This window comes from Aspergillus welwitschiae, assembly GCF_003344945.1.
Source record: "Aspergillus welwitschiae strain CBS 139.54b unplaced genomic scaffold BDQ94scaffold_49, whole genome shotgun sequence".
In the NCBI taxonomy this organism is placed as follows: Eukaryota; Fungi; Ascomycota; class Eurotiomycetes; order Eurotiales; family Aspergillaceae; genus Aspergillus; species Aspergillus welwitschiae.
Window position 1 is genome coordinate 124,755 of NW_020798743.1, and position 18,004 is coordinate 142,758.

An 18,004-nucleotide genomic window follows, 5' to 3' on the forward strand; every position below is an offset into this window, starting at 1 on the left:
AGAGGATATCAAATTTGTATTACCAGTGGGGCTGTGTTGTGGTCGAGGTACTTAAGCATCACGGACGTTGTTGTACATACAGTATTTCCCTTGCAATGTAAGAATATTGTGAAAAAGCAGGAAACCTTACCAGACCTTGATCAACTGCTCTCCCCCCAAAACCCCGAACTCTAGAGAAAATAAATCTAGGACATCATCATGCAAGACATCGCAATCGTGGGATTCTCCATCAAGTTTCCTGGCGATGGTGACACACCGGAGGGGTTCTGGTCGATGCTAGCGGAAAAGCAATGTGTTATGGAGGAATGGCCGACAGAGCGGTTCAATCTGGAGGCCTTTGCTGGCCGCAGCTCCAAGGTGATTTCACTTAAAGCACCCCTACAATTCCCTACCTCTGGTCCAAAATACCTGACCGCCGATGACAGGGGTTTGTACGAGGTGCACATTTTATGAAAGAGGACTGTGGGTTATTCGATGCCGCATTTTTTGGCATTTCGGGAACCGAAGCGTGTGCCATGGACCCTCAAGCTCGCCTATTGCTGGAGACTGCATATCGGGCGCTGGAGAATGGTATGTAGGACAAAGTTTCCCCCCTAGATGTCTATGCCTCAGCAGAGCCTACAGACAGGTGTTAACAGTTGCCGATATAGCTGGGATACCTATGGAAGCCGTGACTGGTACGAAGACCGCGGTCATCAACGGCTGCATGGCCGACGACTACAGGCACATCATCGCGCACGACCCAGATGTTATCCCCAAGTACACAGCAGTAGGATCTACGGCGTGTATGCTCGCCAATCGGCTGAGCTGGTTCTTCGATCTCCGGGGCCCCTCGGTGAACCTCGACTCAGCCTGTTCCAGCAGCCTGATGGCGTTGGATCTGGCGTGCCAGAGTCTGCGAAACGGGGACTCGAACATGGCCCTGGTGACCGGATCTAACATTCTGATTGGCATTGAACCCATCCTTTCCCTCATGAACATGAGTTTCAACTCACCCGACGGCCGATGCTTTAGCTTCGACGCACGTGCTAACGGATATGGGCGCGGTGAAGGAGTAGGTGTGTTGGTAGTCAAGCGGCTGGAGGATGCGGTACGTGATGGAGACATCATCCGCGCCGTGGTCCGATCTACGGGGTCGAACCAGGATGGCCACACACCGGGTTTAACCCAGCCGAGTAAAGATTCCCAGGCCCGCTTGATCTTGGACACATACAAGAAAGCCGGTTTGGATCGCCTGGAGACGAGATTCTTCGAAGCGCATGGTAAGCTTTGTCCAAAGGGATACGTCACAGCTCCTACTGCATAATGCCCGAAATGATATCGCTAACTGACAATGTTTACCACTTGACAGGGACTGGTACGGCGATAGGAGACCCCATTGAGGCTGATGCCATAGGAAGCGTCTTCCGAGCCTTTCGCTCTCCGGAAGATCCTCTGTACATGTGAGTTGCGGTCTACATCACTCAGACATCACTTACTCACATCTTAAAACAGAGGAGCAGTGAAATCGAACATTGGACATCTCGAAGGAGGCAGCGGCATTGCTGGCATTGTCAAAACCATTCTAGTATTAGAAAAAGGGCTCATTCCACCCAATGCCAACTTCGAGCATCTAAACCCCAACATCGATGCCGAGTTCCTCAACCTAAGGGTTCCCACTGATCTCATTCCGTGGCCAACAAAGGGGCTACGACGTGCCTCTGTAGCCTCTTTTGGCTTCGGGGGCTCGAATTCTCATGCCATTCTTGATGACGCCTACCACTATCTCCTCGAGCGCGGGCTGCTTGCCTCGGCCTCCCACTGCACTGTCCCGGACCCTACACATAGTGGTACCATCGAGAACGGGCTGTGCAGAACAACAGTCGAGGTCAATGGATTGGAGGGGTCCCTTGCCTCACCGATGTTCGAACCAAAATCAGCAGATGGATTGTTATCTCAGCTTCTCATCTTCTCCACCTCAGACGAAGCAGGCATCCAGCGGATGGCAAATGCTTACACGCGGTACTTCCAAAGCCTTCCATCCTTTCGCCGCGGTCGAGACGAAGAAGTTTCTTTCGTCAAAAGATTAGCCACAATGTTGGCGCAAAGGAGAAGCAAGCTAAACTGGAGGTCCTTTGCAGTGGCTGATGGCTCACTTGACTTCCTACGCGATCAATTGCCGTCCGCCATATCCAAGCCAGTCCGTGTTAATGAACGCAAATCTTTGGGCTTGGGGTATATATTCACGGGTCAAGGAGCACAGTATCGGCGAATGGGAGTAGACCTCCTCAAGTACCCCATCTATCGCTTTACCATGGATCAATGCCAGGAGGCCTATAGCAGCTTTGGGAGCGAGTGGTCGATCTACGGTCAGTGCCCTCTGTTTCCATGATAAATCTTCTTGGTCTTCCCTACGACAGTTTGAGGCCTGGAATCAATTGCTGATTCATGTTGCTATTATCCAGATGCTTTGCTCGATCCTCACAATACATTGGATATCAACGATCCCAAGTATGCGCAGCCCCTAACTACCGCATTGCAAATCGCTTTGGTGGAACTGCTGGCATCCTTTGGACTGAGGGCACGAATGGTGATCGGTCATTCCTCGGGCGAGATCGCCGCCGCATATGCGCTCGGGGCATTATCGTTGGACTCTGCATGCAAGGTGTCGTATTTCCGAGGCGTCTTTGCCAGCCGTCTGCGGGAGAACGCCGAGGTTACCACCAGAAGTGCAGGAGCCATGCTGGCCGTGGACCTTTCCGTATCTGATGCGGAACCCTACCTGGACCGCGTCAAATCGGAGCTGAACATCGACAACATTCACGTTGCGTGTATCAACAGCCCGCACAATGTGACAATATCGGGAGATGCAGTCGCAATCGATCGATTCAAATCCATTGTGGACAGCAGCATAACGACAACTATCGTGTCGCACCGCCTGAGGACAGGGGTGGCATACCACAGCCCCCAAATGCAGCAGGTTGCGACAGAGTATGAGTACGCTCTGGCTAATCTCAGGTCGCAACCTGACTTCAACAGCCGAGGTACAGCAGGGATAACAATGGTTTCGTCCATCACTGGCATGGAAGTCGAAAACACGGCCGTTCTATTGACTGCGAGGTATTGGGTACAGAACATGGTGAGCCCGGTGCAGTTCTCTGCCGCTATGGTCCAGGCACTCGTTCACTCTTCGGTGCGCAAGGGACGCCAACAAAGACCCAAAAGGCTGGGCGCCGTGACACACAATGTGGTTATCAGTGACTGGATCGAAATCGGACCTCATAGCGCCCTAAAACGGCCCTTTCGAGAAAATTTAGGTGTGGTTGACAAGAAGACTAAAAGCCCGGTCGTCCGGTACTACAGTGTTCTTGATCGGCATAGCCCGTCCATTCACTCCCTCCAGACGATGGCAGGCAATCTGTTTTCGCTTGGTTACCAACTAGATTTGGGAGAGATCAATCAGACCCAGAAAAAGACAGGATCGGGCTTTGAGGGGATCATCACCAACCTCCCCGAGTATCCTTTCAATCACACGAAGCGGTACTGGTTCGAACCAGAAGCCACGAAGAACATCCGACTCCGGCCACACAAAAGGCACGAGCTGCTCGGAGCCCCTTTTCCGGATTCCACCCCACTGGAGAGCAGATGGAGAAAGATATTTGATGCGACCGAAACTCCATGGCTACTGGATCATGCAGTAAATGGCAAGGCCATCTATCCAGCTACGGGCATGATCGTCATGGCCATCGAAGGGGCCCAGCAGTTGGCCGAGAAAGGAAGAGTCATCTCCGGATACTTTCTACATGACTCCGTCTTTGTGAATCCCATAGTCATCAGGCCAGGTGGCGACAAGACTGTGACGCATCTGCACATGAGGCCCTTGCGTCAGACCCAGGACCAGTTGTCCCATGCTTATGACTTCCAAATCTACACAGAGGTGGGCGATCGGTGGCAGACAAACTGCCGCGGGCAAATCTCAATCCAGTATGAGGGTAAATCCACCGGTGCGACCATCGCGGAGCAGCAGCAGCAGCAGCAAGTGACAAGGGCGGATACCGTGGCTCTGCAGTTGCAGCAAGAGGAGGCCTTCTACAAAGAGCAGTGGGAAACCGCTCGTCGAGAGTGCCACATGCACGTGCCTACGAGCAAGATCTACAAGACCTTTCAAGCCAATGGGCTGCACTATGGACCATCGTTCCAAGTCATGGATGATCTACAGTGGGGGGGATCTAATATCTCGACCGGGACGATCAAGCCCTTCGAGTGGACCGCAGAGCAATCCGAAAATGCTCCAGAGCCGCACATGGTTCATCCCTCAACACTGGACGGTCTGGGTCAACTAGGCTGGGTAGCCCTTACGCAGGGAGGCGAGAAACTCGTCACCACAGGTCTAGTGTCGACTCGGGTGCGCGAGGCTTGGATTTCTGGCGCCGGGGCCTCCGCAGAGCACATTGACACCCTGCATGCTGTGGCACACAGTCGGTTTAAGGGTCTGCGAGGTACGGACACCTCCGTATATGCCGTTGACAGCAGCGGTAACTTGCGGTTGTGGATCTCGGGGATGGAAACCACCTCCATGTCTAGTAACAACGCGCTGGTGGGAGAGGCACAACGGAGAGAACTATGCTTCTCGATCGACTGGAAGCCGGATTTGACTCTAATGAATCGTGAGCAGCTACGGGAATACTGCGGTCAACGCCCTTCTCACGGGGAGACAAATGGGGCTGGAGTCCGAGCCACCAATGGGCTCGACTGTGCAGAAGAGACCGATTATCTCCTTATGCAATACGCACGTCGAGCTGTGGAAAGGTATGCCGACCGCCAAGCTAGATTAAACCTGCCTGTCCATCTGCAACGGTATCTTGAATGGCTGGAGCGCAAGCTTGCCACTACGACCTGTGATACTATGCAAGACCGCCCTGGAGACCAAGCCCTTGAAGACCGCGTGTTGAACCAGACCTCGGCGGGGCATTTATACGTCACTTTCGGAAGATTGCTGGATTCGATTCTTGACGGGGATATTGAGGCCGGCCCAATCCTGGATGGCGAACAAGGAACGCCGGAGCATGCTGCTGTGCAGCATCGTCAACTCCTTTGCGACCAGATCTTGGATAAGGACAAGGCTCTGCACCGTTACATCGATGCGTTGGCCCACAAAACCCCGCAAATGAGGATTCTAGAAGTCAACGCCAGCACCGGCTCGCTGGCCCCGCAATTGATAAGTGCTTTAACACACCATGGTGTAGATGGAACAGAGACGCATCGCTTCTCACTTTACGATTACACTGACAGATCGGACCGATGTCTTCAGGAAGTCCCAGAGCGCTTAGCCGCACTGGGTCGCAAAGTCGCATACAGAGTACTCGATATCGATCAAGACCCAGTAGCGCAAGAATTTGACCTTGCTAGCTATGATGTGGTTGTGTCTGCATGGGTGAGTCTTGACGTCGGGGGCTTCGACTTTTGTCTAGACAGGGTACTAACGGTCAAATAACCAGGTCTCTGGTCATGTCCAAGGCCTGGCTTCCTTTGTCAGAAACGCTCGGAAACTACTCAAACCGTGAGTAAACCCGTCCACCATAAAATGCGGGCGATAGTATTGATGGTTCTTTCACAGCGGCGGCACACTCCTGATCCTAGACATGGTCCGAGGAGGTTCATTGAGATCGGGCTTTGTATTCGGAACCCTACCAGAATGGTGGGAAGACACATGCTCAGTACAAGGCTGGGACAGTCTGCTCACCTCCAACGGCTTTTCAGGAGTTGAAATCTCGTTTCCGCATGATTTGGGGTGCAATGTTATGGCTACAACAGCAACCGGCACTATGGCCATAAACTGCAGTCCTCCTCTGAAGCGGACTATCCTCGTCATTGATCCTGAATCCCGCTTACAAGCCCAGGTAGCGAGCATATTATCAGATACGAGCCTCAGAGTTGGATACGCCATTGAGATTTGCTCGCTCAGCGATATGGACACGTTATCGACTTCCACGGACGGCTCTTTGGTGGTCATGCTCCCTGAGATAGAACAGCCTTTCCTGGTCGATCTCAATGAAACCACTTATAAAGCCCTCCACAGCCTCCTCTGTAAAGCCCAAGACGTTGTTTGGGTTACTGCAGGAAATGAGGAGTCGCCTCACGCACCCCGGCGTCACATAGTTGATGGCCTGGCGAGAGTGCTGTGCACTGAGAATGATCGACTCTCCTTTATCACCGCACACTTGGAAGACCATGCCGCCAACCCTGCCGTGTGGGCAAAACATATCTATCAGATCATGGGCACGAGACTCGAGCAACAGGCTACCAAGGCCAGTGAGCTCGATTACCGAGAGCAGGATGGAGTGCTGCACATCGGTCGCGTGGCTGAAGCAGAAGAGTTAAACGATGCTCTGTTCGAACAAACGCAGGCTCCGCCTAAGGTGCGTCCGTTCAAGCAGGGCCCTCCATTGACCTGTACGATCGCGAACCCGGGGTCAGTGGAGAGCAAAGCGATGCTCTTTGTTGAAGACACCGGGGCCATCGAGCGCCCACTCGGTGATGATGAAGTGGAAATCGAGGTGAAAGCGGTGGGGGTCAACTTCCGCGATATCTTTGTCCTGCTGGGCCGGCTCAGTGACGGCGACAGCATCGGTACAGAATGCTCAGGGATTGTGACCCGGGTGGGTGCGGCAGCAACTTCGGACCTGAAGCCAGGAGACCGGGTCTGTGCCGTCCTCCTCGACTGTTTCCGCACCCTGGTTCGTTGCCACTACCAATTTGTTTCGAAGATCCCGGATGCCCTGAGTTTTGCCGCGGGCGCAGCGATCCCCCTCGGCGGCGTGACTGCATATCATTCCCTGGTGCAGATCGCACGGTTACGGAAGGGAGAGACAGTGCTCATTCACTCGGGGGCTGGGGGTACTGGGCAAATGGCCATCAAAGTTGCCCAAGCCCTGGGGGCTAAGGTCTTTGCCACGGTCGGCTCAGACGACAAACGGGACTTGCTTGAGCGGCTGTATGGCATTCCCAAGGAGCATATATTCTACAGTCGAGACACGTCGTTCCAGCGCCATGTTATGCGATTGACTGGTGGCCGTGGTGTGGATGTCGTGCTGAACTCGCTCTCCGGCGATGGCCTCATTGCCTCGTGGGAGTGCATCGCCCCGTACGGACGGTTCGTGGAACTGGGCAAGTCCGATATTCAATCAAACTCCAAGCTGCCAATGCGCAACTTCGGGCGCAACGTCTCCTTCTCGGTAGTAGCCATCGACCAGATGCATTATGACCGACCGTATATCATCCAGGAATCGCTGGGGCCGGTCGTGGAGATGGTCACGGCTGGCACACTGCAGCCCGCCTGGCCACTTCAGGAATTCACCCTCTCATCGGCAGAGGAAGCATTCCGCTTGATGCAAAGCGGCAAAAATGTGGGCAAGTTGGTGATCAACATGACCCCCACCGACCTCGTACAAGTAAGTTAAACTTCCGTCCTTCAGACCTTTGCAGGCACTAACTGGTTGAAATTCATTCTAGACGTCCATTCGACATGTCCCCAGATATTCATTCCCTCCCGAGGCAACGTACTTGATTGCCGGTGGACTCGGGGGCCTAGGGCGAAGCGCCGCTCGATGGATGGCATCCATGGGGGCGAAGAATCTGATCCTGCTGTCTCGATCGGGTCCCAAGGCAACCGCAGCACAAGAGCTCATTCGGGAACTCACCGATCAGGGAGTTCGCGTCCGGGCTCCCCGGTGTGACCTGACTTCTTCCGAGGCGTTGACTCGGGCTCTAGAGGAGTGCCGGGACCTGCCTCCGATCCGAGGGTGTATCCAAGGAACAATGGTTTTGCAGGACACGATCTTCGAAAGTCTGACCTTCAGTCAGTGGGATACTACTCTCCAGTCCAAGGTGAAAAGTACGGAGAACCTGCACGCGCAGCTCCCTGCCGATCTCGACTTCTTCATTCTTCTCTCCTCGCTTGCCGGTGTCATTGGCCACATTTCACAAGCCAACTACGCAGCGGGGAATACCTTTCAGGATGCATTTGCGGCTTACCGTCGGTCTCTGGGTCAGCGCGCGGTCGCGCTCGATCTGGGATGGATGCGCGAGATTGGAGTTGCTGCTGAGCAAGAACACTTGGCCATGCGTGTGGATGCGGCCCCCAGTATGGCTGGGATCAGCGAGGCCGAGTTCCTGGCCCTCCTGGAGCGGTGCTGTGATCCTGCGGCGAATCCAGTCACCACGACCATTAGCAGCAAACCACAGATTCTCGTCGGAGTGGTTACACCGGCACAGCTTCGGGCTCATGGCCACGAGACACCAACGTGGCTGACCGAACGCAGCATGTTCCAAACCCTCCGGCAAGAAGCGACGGGACCAGGGGAGACCGACGGCGCAGATAACAATCCCATCAACCCCGGCGGCGACACCTCACCCAGCAATTGGCACCGGGCATTTGCGCGGGCAGATTCTTCCTCAGCCGCGGTCACCGTGGTGATCGAAGGGTTGACGCGAAAACTTGCACGGTCGTTGAGTCTGACGTCGCCATCCGAGATCGACCAGCAGCGCTCGCTGGCTCTACAAGGGGTGGACTCGTTGCTGGCGGTGGAGATGCGCCAATGGGTCTCGCGGGCGTTTGCGGCCGAGGTTTCAGCGCTAGATATCACGAGTGCGCCGAATCTGGAGGAGTTGGCGGGAATGGTGGTTGCGTATAGCGAGGTGAAATTCGATTGAGAGGCTTTTTGCTGTGGGAAGCGTTTGACATCAGCTCCTGTGATAATCGTATTCTCATCGACTCAATATGACAACGGCTTGTGTTTCCATCAGAGGCAATTCCGCCTACCAAATCAGGAATGACATCGCCCGGCAGAATCCCTACCGCTTAGTTTGCACACGCCAGGCATGACTCAATGCCTCAGGCTTTGTCGTAGCTTCAACTGAAATATTGCCGTTGCACAGTTAGAGGTTTTTAATCCTACGGTTCATGTCTTCTATAATGCAGCTCTGCAGCACTAGCACTCTAGCCAGATGAGCTTTACAGTACATAGTACTGACTACTAGTAGTAGTAGTGATCGGATCATGTTGTTGGGGGCCGGTAGATGGTCCGGCGGCATTGCTTCATATATATATCCGAACGTGTACATGAATACAAATAGTATCAGTTTACAAAAATGAAATTTTTTTTTATTCGTTTTTTTCTCTATTTCTCGTTCATTGTTATTCCTGTGGCGCTTGGTTGAGTTACTCCAATCAAGACCAGTAGATAGTACTGAAAATATAATTTCAACACGAGAGGACTTGGAAATATTGATGTTCCTAGTTAGATCCAGTTTGTGTTAGTTGAAGGTCTCCATTTAGGAATATTGATTGTAACGCCAAACCATCTTCTAACTAGTGAAAAGCGGAAGAAGCCCCTAGCTCAAGACATCGAGATGTAAAGGAGATTGCCATAGGAGGAGTCCGAATCGCTCCCCAAACGCTCTCTTTCTGTCATCGGTTTGTTCTCTTGGTATATCCGCATGTCCGATCGGACCCCACAAAAGTCGGACTTAAAGCAGATCGGGTGAAAGTATCGGGCCATCGGACATTGACTGAACAATGAATGCATACATCGGACCCTAATCAAGACCCCGCAACCATGTCTGGGGTTAAAAATAGGCTCGAATTGACATAAAAGCAAACTGTTTCAGCGCCACACAAATTTGCATGCACCACCAAGCATTCATATCACCATGACCACCCAACCTCGTTTGAAAATCGCTCTGATCGGCCTGGGCCGGCTAGGTGCCATTCGTGCTCGGATTCTGGCTTTCCAGCAACCTCGCATTGAGCTTGTCGCTGCCTGCGACACAAAACCGGGGGCGGATGAGTGGGCGGCGACAAACCTGCCTTCATCTGTGAAGTTCTTCGATGATCCGGAAAATTGCATGAAAAATAGCGGTGCCGAGGCTGTCTTGATCTCGACGGCCACTGCTACCCATGCCCCCTTGATCCTCAAAGCACTTGATTTAGGTTTGGTGAGCTTACTAGCGACTGCCTACATGTGTGGGATCAATGGCTAACCTGTGATCCAGCATGTGATGTGTGAGAAACCCATCTCGGTAGATGTCATCACTACAGAGGAGGTCGTCGCCAAAGCCGCTTCTAAGCCTCACCTCAAATTCTTGGTACCTTTCTGTCGACGGTGTAAGTCAAGCATTTAATTTTCCGTGCTGAATCACGAAGACCTATCGACTAATCTAGAATAGACGATGATTCGTATCGTCAGGCGAAGCAGATGGTCATGGATGGGTTACTCGGTGATATTCACGCGGTGGAGAGCTCCTGCATTGACCAGCAGGATCCTACAGGTGAGCTATCTTTCAAACAATTACCGACAGCCTAGTGAGTTCTAACCGTCTTCCATAGGCTTCTTTGTGAAGTTCTCCGAGCAGTCTGGAGGTATTTTTGTTGATATGGGGGTCCATGATGTCAGTCATATTTCCATTATTACTTAGTCTCTGTAGGGCTCAGTCGCTTACACCGCACAGATTGACATTGGCAGATACTACCTGGATGTCAAGTCGGGCCTCACAAATCCCAAGAAACAGGTCAACAGAGTCATTGCCATGGGCCAACAGGCTGTGTATGGCGAGCTTGCCAAGTATGGCGACTGCGACAACGGATGGGGTCTGGTTGAATTCGCCAACGGCAAGATCCTCACCTTCCACTTGGGCCGCACTCTCACCAACGGCTTCGAGGGGATGACCCGCGTGTGCGGGACTAAGGCCCATTCGGTCATCAATGCCAATTCCACTGTTAACCGTGTTGAGATTCGTGATTCGCATGGTGTGCGTACGGCTACAACCCCAGATGCTTTCGTCCTCTACGATAAATCGTTCATCAAAGACTTGGAAGAATTTGCGGCCGCGGTCCTTGACGGCGAGCCTCTCACCTGCGCTCCTGAGGATGCCTATGAGGCGGCTAAGATTGCCACTGCTCTACAGCACTCGTTCCGCAATGGCGTACCAGTATACTTTGACGACAATGGCCTGCCCATCATGGAAGTTGCGAAGGACAAGGCCTAATATTTTAAATACAAAACCAGTCGGTAAAATAAACTAATAGTTTTCCTAATCATATTTGTGCAGGTCTTTTCTTCAGCTGGCCATCATCGCCCATAGACAGAACTGTAGGTGGAAATCATATGCATCCTTTCTTGTTTTGGCAGCCTTTTAGATGTTACCACGGGGCCTTTGTAGACGGGCGTATGCGGTTGTTGGAATTAGATTAAACCTAAAATGCAGCACATTCTGAGATGGGATCAAAGTTGAAGTGATGCGTAAGCTTCTGGTATTGTGAACGAACCCAGTCGCGTGTAGCAGAACCCTGAGTGGAGGCATCGGAATGTTTAAAAGCCTTTAGCTATAATTTCTGAAGCTTTGAAAACTGGTACTCTGTATAATATACCTTTGCTCAACATGGTAAATCAAGAAAATACGAACATCGTACGAGACTTGGTAGGTACACATTTTTTTGGAACAAATATTGGCTCCGTTACAATATAAGAAAAAAAGAAGGGACACAAGGAACTTGAGCGGTTGAGACCATGCAGAATGGTTGTAGTAGCCCGGCATCCCTACTGAAGACTGTAGCCATTTTGAAGAAACTCGGTCCCGAAGTCATCACCCACATCTGCCTACTCCACTGGAATGCCTCCCAATATATCCTGTAGCAGCATTGGATCCCAAAAGTCTTGTAACTGTGTGGTATCTGTCAGTTCGAATAATGGGCGAATGCTGGGATAATGATGCTTACGAGATCGTTTGTCGAGTCGGGGGTCACCATAGGAAGGGATGAGCCCGGCATCATGATATTATTGCCTATTCCCAACTCACCTTGAGGATGCCCATGCGGCGATGCGTTCGAGACATTTAAGCTCTCATAAGCATCGGTCGGCGTCTCAGCAAGCTGAATAGTGCGGATAGTCGGACGACCTTGACCAGCCCGTTCAATCAACCTAGTCCGCCAACCGAGTAACTCAACATCCTCACTATCCTCTCTGTCTTCCCGACCAATTTCCTGTCCGTCCGGATCGCCTTGGTCTCGCTGCGAGTCAACCTGTTGGGTGGCGGTAGACACTGTGGCAATCTTGGACGATGCCCGAGCGCGCAGTTTCGAAAGCCACTGCAGATTACGGCAGTATCTCGGAGTGTTGGCGCCGTGCTGAACCAAAGAGGTAAATAGATTGATCGCGGCATCAACCTGGGTAAGAGCGAAGGTAGCCATCGAATTTTGGGGATCGCGCAACACTAACGTCCCTAAGCAGAGAGCTGAACCGAACACGTGATACTAGGATGCGAAACACTGTCAGGTTTCTGGTCCCTCGCTTACGAAAGGAGTAGATTGACCTACCCAGAAGTTCCATTGTCTAGTGCTGACCGCGGGGAAACGGGTATGAATGTCATCAACAATAGCAATGATAATCTACCAATGTGAGGTGGAGGTCATAACTGGCTAGCCTACAGGAAGGGCTTACCCCGCAACGCTCGATCACTGTGAGAAATGAGGGCGCATATATGGATTTGGTACGTTCGTTGATGTCGTAGAGCGCTTTAGCATAATAAGGCCGATGCAGGTTGATTATCGTCTCAGATATGTTAAGTGCAAGATTACTTTGCTGCTTGAATCAGCGGACGCATGAATTGACGGGATGGGCAGACAAACCTGGAAAGAGATGGTCATTGACCTTGGAGATGGTTCTGGTGATGCCTCGATTGCCGCCTGGACGTGGGGGTACCGAGAGGGCATGGATAGGAACGCTGCTCGACAACGAAGGGAGAAGGGAAGGTTGCGTTCAAAGTCGGCCCTCGGTAGGGTTAGCATCTAAACCTGTTTTGCACTTATCAAGCAGGAGGACATACAGCCTAACATCTAGATCAGTGACAGCAGAGTACGGTGGTTTCCGTACTTTCATGGCCATATTGAGGATCCTTCAGTATCATTAGCCCCGGAGAAATAACGGACAAAGCAGGGGAGGAGTAACAATGAAGGACACACTCGGAAGAAAGCTGAGATAGCTCAAATCGTAGTCTGGAATAGCTCTTCTCGCGACTTGCATGCAGCGGCTCGGCGGGGAATTCGACGTCGCAATGCTCAGGATTAATCGCACACCTGTCCGACATTAGAAATGGAATAAGCCTACAGGCCGGGGGGGGGGGGGGGGGGGGGTTCTGTACGGCCTCGAAAAGCAATGTGCCTGGAAAGTATCGGCAGCATTCAGCTCCCAGAAAACCTTGCGTCTTTCTTGAATCACATCTTGAGAGAGGTTCCAGCGGGTACCGTCCCGGTGCATACCCATCTACATATGGTTCCATTAGATGCTGTCATCACTTCAAAGAAAGGTACCTACCGCTTGGACTAAACGCATGACCAATCCCCAAAGAGGCCAGGAATTGTCACCTCTTCCGCCTTTATCCAGTTGTCTACTCCAATTTTCAGCATGAAGAATCACGCAACGAGGGGGTTCCTATACAAATGCAGATGCGCCATTAAATGCTAACCACTATTAGTGACTGATCGGGCGCGATTAACTCAAGACTTACTAGGGTCTGGAGACCGGCTACCATGTTATTTGAGAGGAAGCGTCCCTTGACCAGAGCCAGCTCCGAAAGGTGTAGCCAGTCTTCGGTAGATGGATCGTAGTTGGGCATCTCAATATTGAACATGGTTCCTTGAGCCAGGATAATGAACACGAGTGCAATCTCCTGTGGATTGACGTTTGGGGATAAAGACGTCCCGCTTGAACTTGCGTAGACTCGGTCAAATGTCTTGTCGAAAGTGGCTCTGGGAGCCACATCATGACTAAACCTTAGTCAGGGCCATCTTTCGTACTGGGTCTCCAACACTCACTGCCAAGCACAGTAGCGATAGTACGACGCAACCAATGTCTCCGCCTCCTCCCTTGGCGGCAGGCGGGAGAGCAGTTCGCGAGTACTGACGTGGGAGGCTGCAACGTTGAAAGGAAAGGCGATGGGAGCAGTACCGGGCGTTAACCGACCAGGTCGAGATCGAACCGGCTCTTGGGCTATTTTGGGAGAAGGAGCGCGAGTAACCGGCGGACTGTCTGATATGTCTTGTGTTTCGGACTACCATTTATATTCTCAGCGGACTGAGTGTCGGTCCAGCAAGGAGACGTACTTCTTTCAACCATTTACTGCCCGCGGTCGGTCCCAAGTATTTTGACCGACCTCCCTTACCCAACATCAATGTGCCATAGGAGCCGCTCTGTTCGCCAACCCCGACGGGCTGTGCGACGGAGTTCTGCAATCCAGTATCCTTGCTTACACTGTGGTCAGCCAGAGGAATTCGGCTTGTGGCCATCGAAGGAGAATTCTGCAAAGAGTCTGACTGTAGCACATGGGCGAGGAGGGCGAGTTGTTCATCCCGTCTGCCGCTCTGCTGCGGCCCCAAGTTCCGACCCCGAGCGTCCGCGGAGCCCGGCGCAGCGACAATAGCTTGGCCATGATTGTGATGCTGAGGGAGGCCATGTTGGGGTAGCACATCCCATCGTTGTATGTGGTGAGGGCCAGATTCATGGGTCGCAGGTGAAAGGCGAGTAATTCCGTCCGGGGATTGCGAGGGCTGATCATGCCCAGCAGCCTGGCGCGGTCTTTGGTGCACCTCAGACTCTCTGCTGTGATACTGACTTAGCTGGCGACAGACCTGAACGCAGGGATAACGAGAGAAACACACACCGTGGCGGTGTTTGGCCGGTTATCCCCGGATTACAGAACGGGGCCCGGCGTCGACGGACACAATTGGAGCATGGCACTGCAATCTTTCTTCAGCCGGGACTCTCCAGACGCCAAGTTAGCTTGTTTACTAACCCTGGCGGTCGCATTTCATTTTCAGCCGGCGACATTCTGACAGTCGTAGCGTTAGCCATTGCGTGGCCGCTTCTGGCGTAGACCATACTGCAGGGATGGGATGGCACCAACCTGCGCAGCTGAGAGAGGGCCGTTGTCTCCTTTGTTTTTTGGGCGGCCCCTGTGCGTCTCCGGTCTCGTTATTCCGGCGTGTAGAAACAGCGCCTCTGCCCGATGCCTGGGAGGGGTTCGATCCTAACACGTTGACCATCATGCCATGAATATCGGACGATATGATGGAGGAGATCGAAATGCATGAGTCAAAGAGTAAGCCCGGAGTCAACCCATCCCGTCGGCATCGGATGGACGGGCGTGATTATGTCCGGTCATGTGACCATAACTATATCCGAGGCCCCGGACGCCCGTTTATCTCCGGTTACCAGGTTGGAAGCATGCAGCGGAGCTGTCTCTTGAAAAAGGGCACGAGGGTAGCTGCGGCGACATGCAGAGAGAGATGGAGAGTATGCTAAATTTGTTAGCGTCTGACACAATTCCAACGTTTTCTTTACATCCATCGCAATGGCTGTCACCATGCATGATTCTGTCCTGGACAGCAACAAGGCCAACATGACCGGTTTCAAGGCTGAGGTCGTCGTTAAGGAGCTGGAATGCCCTTCCCCAAAGGCTCCCGTTGACGACAACTTTATGTATGACTTCAAATATAATCATGTCTTACCCACTTCAGACATTCTGGGGATCGAAACTCCCATGGACTGCGATGCCCAAAGGGAGGCCGGAGACATCGTGGCGCGGCTGTCGCAGGCAATGGGAGCTCGGGATGCTCAGACATTTGCTGAGATGTTCCTTCCATACGGTGAGATCTAATTCTCCCCGTTCGTGCAGGCATCCTTTAACATGTCCTTCTCGGTACAGGCGTTTGGCGTGACAAGTTGTCCTTCACCTGGGATTACCGCACTTTCAATTTTTACCCAGCAATCCTCAGGGCTGCCACGGACCTTTTCCCTCAAACGAAAGCCACCAATTTCAAGTTCCTCACCCCGGCTCCCACGATTTCCCGGCCCTATCCGGACTTTGCTCAACTGCAGTTCGTTGTGTGCTTTGAGACTGAAGTCGTGGTTTCTTCAGCCGTGATCAATGCAGTCTTCACCCAGGAGGGGTGGAAGATTTATACAATGCACACCGTTGCAGAGAAGCTGAAACAGTTTCCCGAAATTCCTCCACCCGACGGGCATATGACGGGTCCCATTAGCTGGGAAAAGCAAAGAGCTGCGGAAATCGATGCTGCCAACCCTGAGATACTGATAATTGGTGGCGGCCAGAAGTTAGTTTATCTCTTCCACGTCTCGATGAACCGTACTGACCCTTTGTTTCCTTCAATAGTGGTCTCGCACTAGCCGCCAGATGCAAGGCACTTGGTATGGATAGTCTCATAATCGAGCGCAGCGAAGAAATCGGCGATGTCTGGAAGAAGCGTTATGAGTACCTATCACTTCACTTCCCCCACTGGGCTGATGATTTGCCTTACTTTCCATACCCCAAGCTTTGGCCCACGTACACACCCGCCCAGAAGCAAGGAATGTACATGAAGTGGTATGCGGAGGCCCTGGAATTGAATGTTTGGACCAAATCGGAGGTCGTGAAGGCAGAGCAAGACGACCAGCATAACTGGACGGTCGTGATCAACAAAGAAGGTCAAGAAACCAGACAACTGCACCCCAAACAGGTCATCATGGCTACCTCCCTTTGCGGCGTCCCCATGACCCCAGAAATTCCTGGTATGGCCGATTTCAAGGCAGGTGTTATCCGCCACTCAACGGCCCACGACAGTGCGCGTGAATTTGTGGGTAAGAAGGTCTGTGTCGTTGGTACCTCATCCTCTGGCTTCGATACGGCCTTCGATTGCTCCCGCCGGGGCATCGATGTTACACTCCTTCAACGGTCCCCGACCTACATCATGTCGCTGACCCACTCCGTCCCGCGCACGATCGGTAACTATGGTCCTGACGCCGAAGGCAACCGGCCTAGCCATGAGGAACAAGACCGCCTTTTCTTTGCCACACCTACTGGACCTGGGGAAGAGCTCGCCAGACGTAATGCCAAGGTGTTGGAAGACCTTGACCGGCCTCTTCTGGATGCACTTCATGCTCGCGGTCTCCGGACCTGGCGTGGTCAGCGCGGCACGGGCGGTTCCACCCTCGGCCAGACCCGGAACGGTGGCTTTTATTTCGATGCCGGTGCGTGTGAGCACATCATCAATGGCAAGATCAAGGTAGAGCCAGGGTACATTGAGCGGTTCACGGAGGACAAGGTAATCCTCAACGATGGGCGTGAGCGCCAATTCGACCTGATCGTCTTCGCTACCGGCTTCTCCAACACGATTGACTCGGTCCGTGCCACTCTAGGTGACAGGATCGCCGACCAATGCGGTCCTATCTGGGGTATTGATGAGGAGGGCGAGTTCAAAACCGCGTACCGGGAGACTGGAGTGCCCAATCTCTGGCTCATGGTCGGCTATCTCCCCTACACCCGCTTCCATTCCAAACTGCTTGCTATGCGTATAAAGGCTCTGATGGAAGGTATATATCCGGCTCCATACAAGGACTAGACCTTATTTCCTCTCCACCTAAGGACCCTCATAGACGATATGAGTACGATAAACATTGCTTTCAGAATGCGCCTGTATGATCACATGCTTTACAGATTATTGTGTGGGCAGAATTTGCTAACCCCACCTCAAGGGGAGGGAGGATGTACGTCTCGCGGCCTGTCTAGCCTAAGTACGCGAATTCAACATATCCTTTCTCTCGAATAACATTATTCCATAAATTTTATTCTTCGAAATCCTTATCAAGTCTGATAAGTGTTTCATCTCCAGCATGTAATTCAAGATTAAATAGTAAGTTTACATTAGAACCTAAAGGCTTTTGTGAAACATCTGGCCAGTAGGATAAAGTAATAGTTCACGTGTAACTGGAGAACAATCGGACATATTAACATTCCTCGATAGTATATGCCAGGTTTTTGTCATTATGCTGGACCCAGATCGGTCCAGCCCATAGTGGCAAATATGACTGATTTTAGGAGATATAGTATAGCCCCGCTGCTTCATTGGTGAGAGGAATTTTCTGACAGAGCCTAGTTTTACTCATGAATGGCGGTCTTCATTGGAAAAGGATAC

General features: G+C 52.3%; 4 protein-coding genes across 4 annotated transcripts; 3 read left to right on the forward strand and 1 right to left on the reverse strand.

Moving 5' to 3' along the window:
- Positions 1-198: 198 nt before the first annotated feature.
- On the forward strand, positions 199-8,691 carry BDQ94DRAFT_175064 (type I polyketide synthase; the record flags this gene model as incomplete). The annotated part of the gene is made up of 9 exons (XM_026772440.1): positions 199-357; positions 426-570; positions 651-1,262; positions 1,352-1,442; positions 1,495-2,348; positions 2,445-5,413; positions 5,478-5,539; positions 5,597-7,430; positions 7,492-8,691. 9 exons carry the CDS (start codon positions 199-201, stop codon positions 8,689-8,691), a joined length of 7,926 nt encoding a protein of 2,641 aa, XP_026621089.1.
- Positions 8,692-9,690: 999 nt separating this feature from the next.
- Positions 9,691-11,025, forward strand: BDQ94DRAFT_183790 (putative NAD binding Rossmann fold oxidoreductase; the record flags this gene model as incomplete). The annotated part of the gene is made up of 5 exons (XM_026774497.1): positions 9,691-9,975; positions 10,033-10,144; positions 10,207-10,308; positions 10,367-10,428; positions 10,465-11,025. 5 exons carry the CDS (start codon positions 9,691-9,693, stop codon positions 11,023-11,025), a joined length of 1,122 nt encoding a protein of 373 aa, XP_026621090.1.
- Positions 11,026-11,636: 611 nt separating this feature from the next.
- On the reverse strand, positions 11,637-15,079 carry BDQ94DRAFT_163103 (uncharacterized protein; the record flags this gene model as incomplete). The annotated part of the gene is made up of 15 exons (XM_026769668.1): positions 11,637-11,699; positions 11,756-12,163; positions 12,332-12,424; positions 12,477-12,620; positions 12,665-12,806; positions 12,862-12,930; positions 12,998-13,092; positions 13,143-13,298; positions 13,350-13,466; positions 13,543-13,801; positions 13,850-14,085; positions 14,138-14,633; positions 14,695-14,770; positions 14,827-14,862; positions 14,938-15,079. 15 exons carry the CDS (start codon positions 15,077-15,079, stop codon positions 11,637-11,639), a joined length of 2,532 nt encoding a protein of 843 aa, XP_026621091.1.
- A 305-nt stretch (positions 15,080-15,384) lies between these two features.
- Positions 15,385-17,431, forward strand: BDQ94DRAFT_183793 (flavin-containing monooxygenase; the record flags this gene model as incomplete). Its single annotated transcript, XM_026774498.1, has 3 exons — positions 15,385-15,679; positions 15,739-16,147; positions 16,207-17,431. The coding sequence occupies 3 exons, from the start codon at positions 15,385-15,387 to the stop codon at positions 17,429-17,431; spliced, it is 1,929 nt and encodes a 642-aa protein (XP_026621092.1).
- Positions 17,432-18,004: the final 573 nt, after the last annotated feature.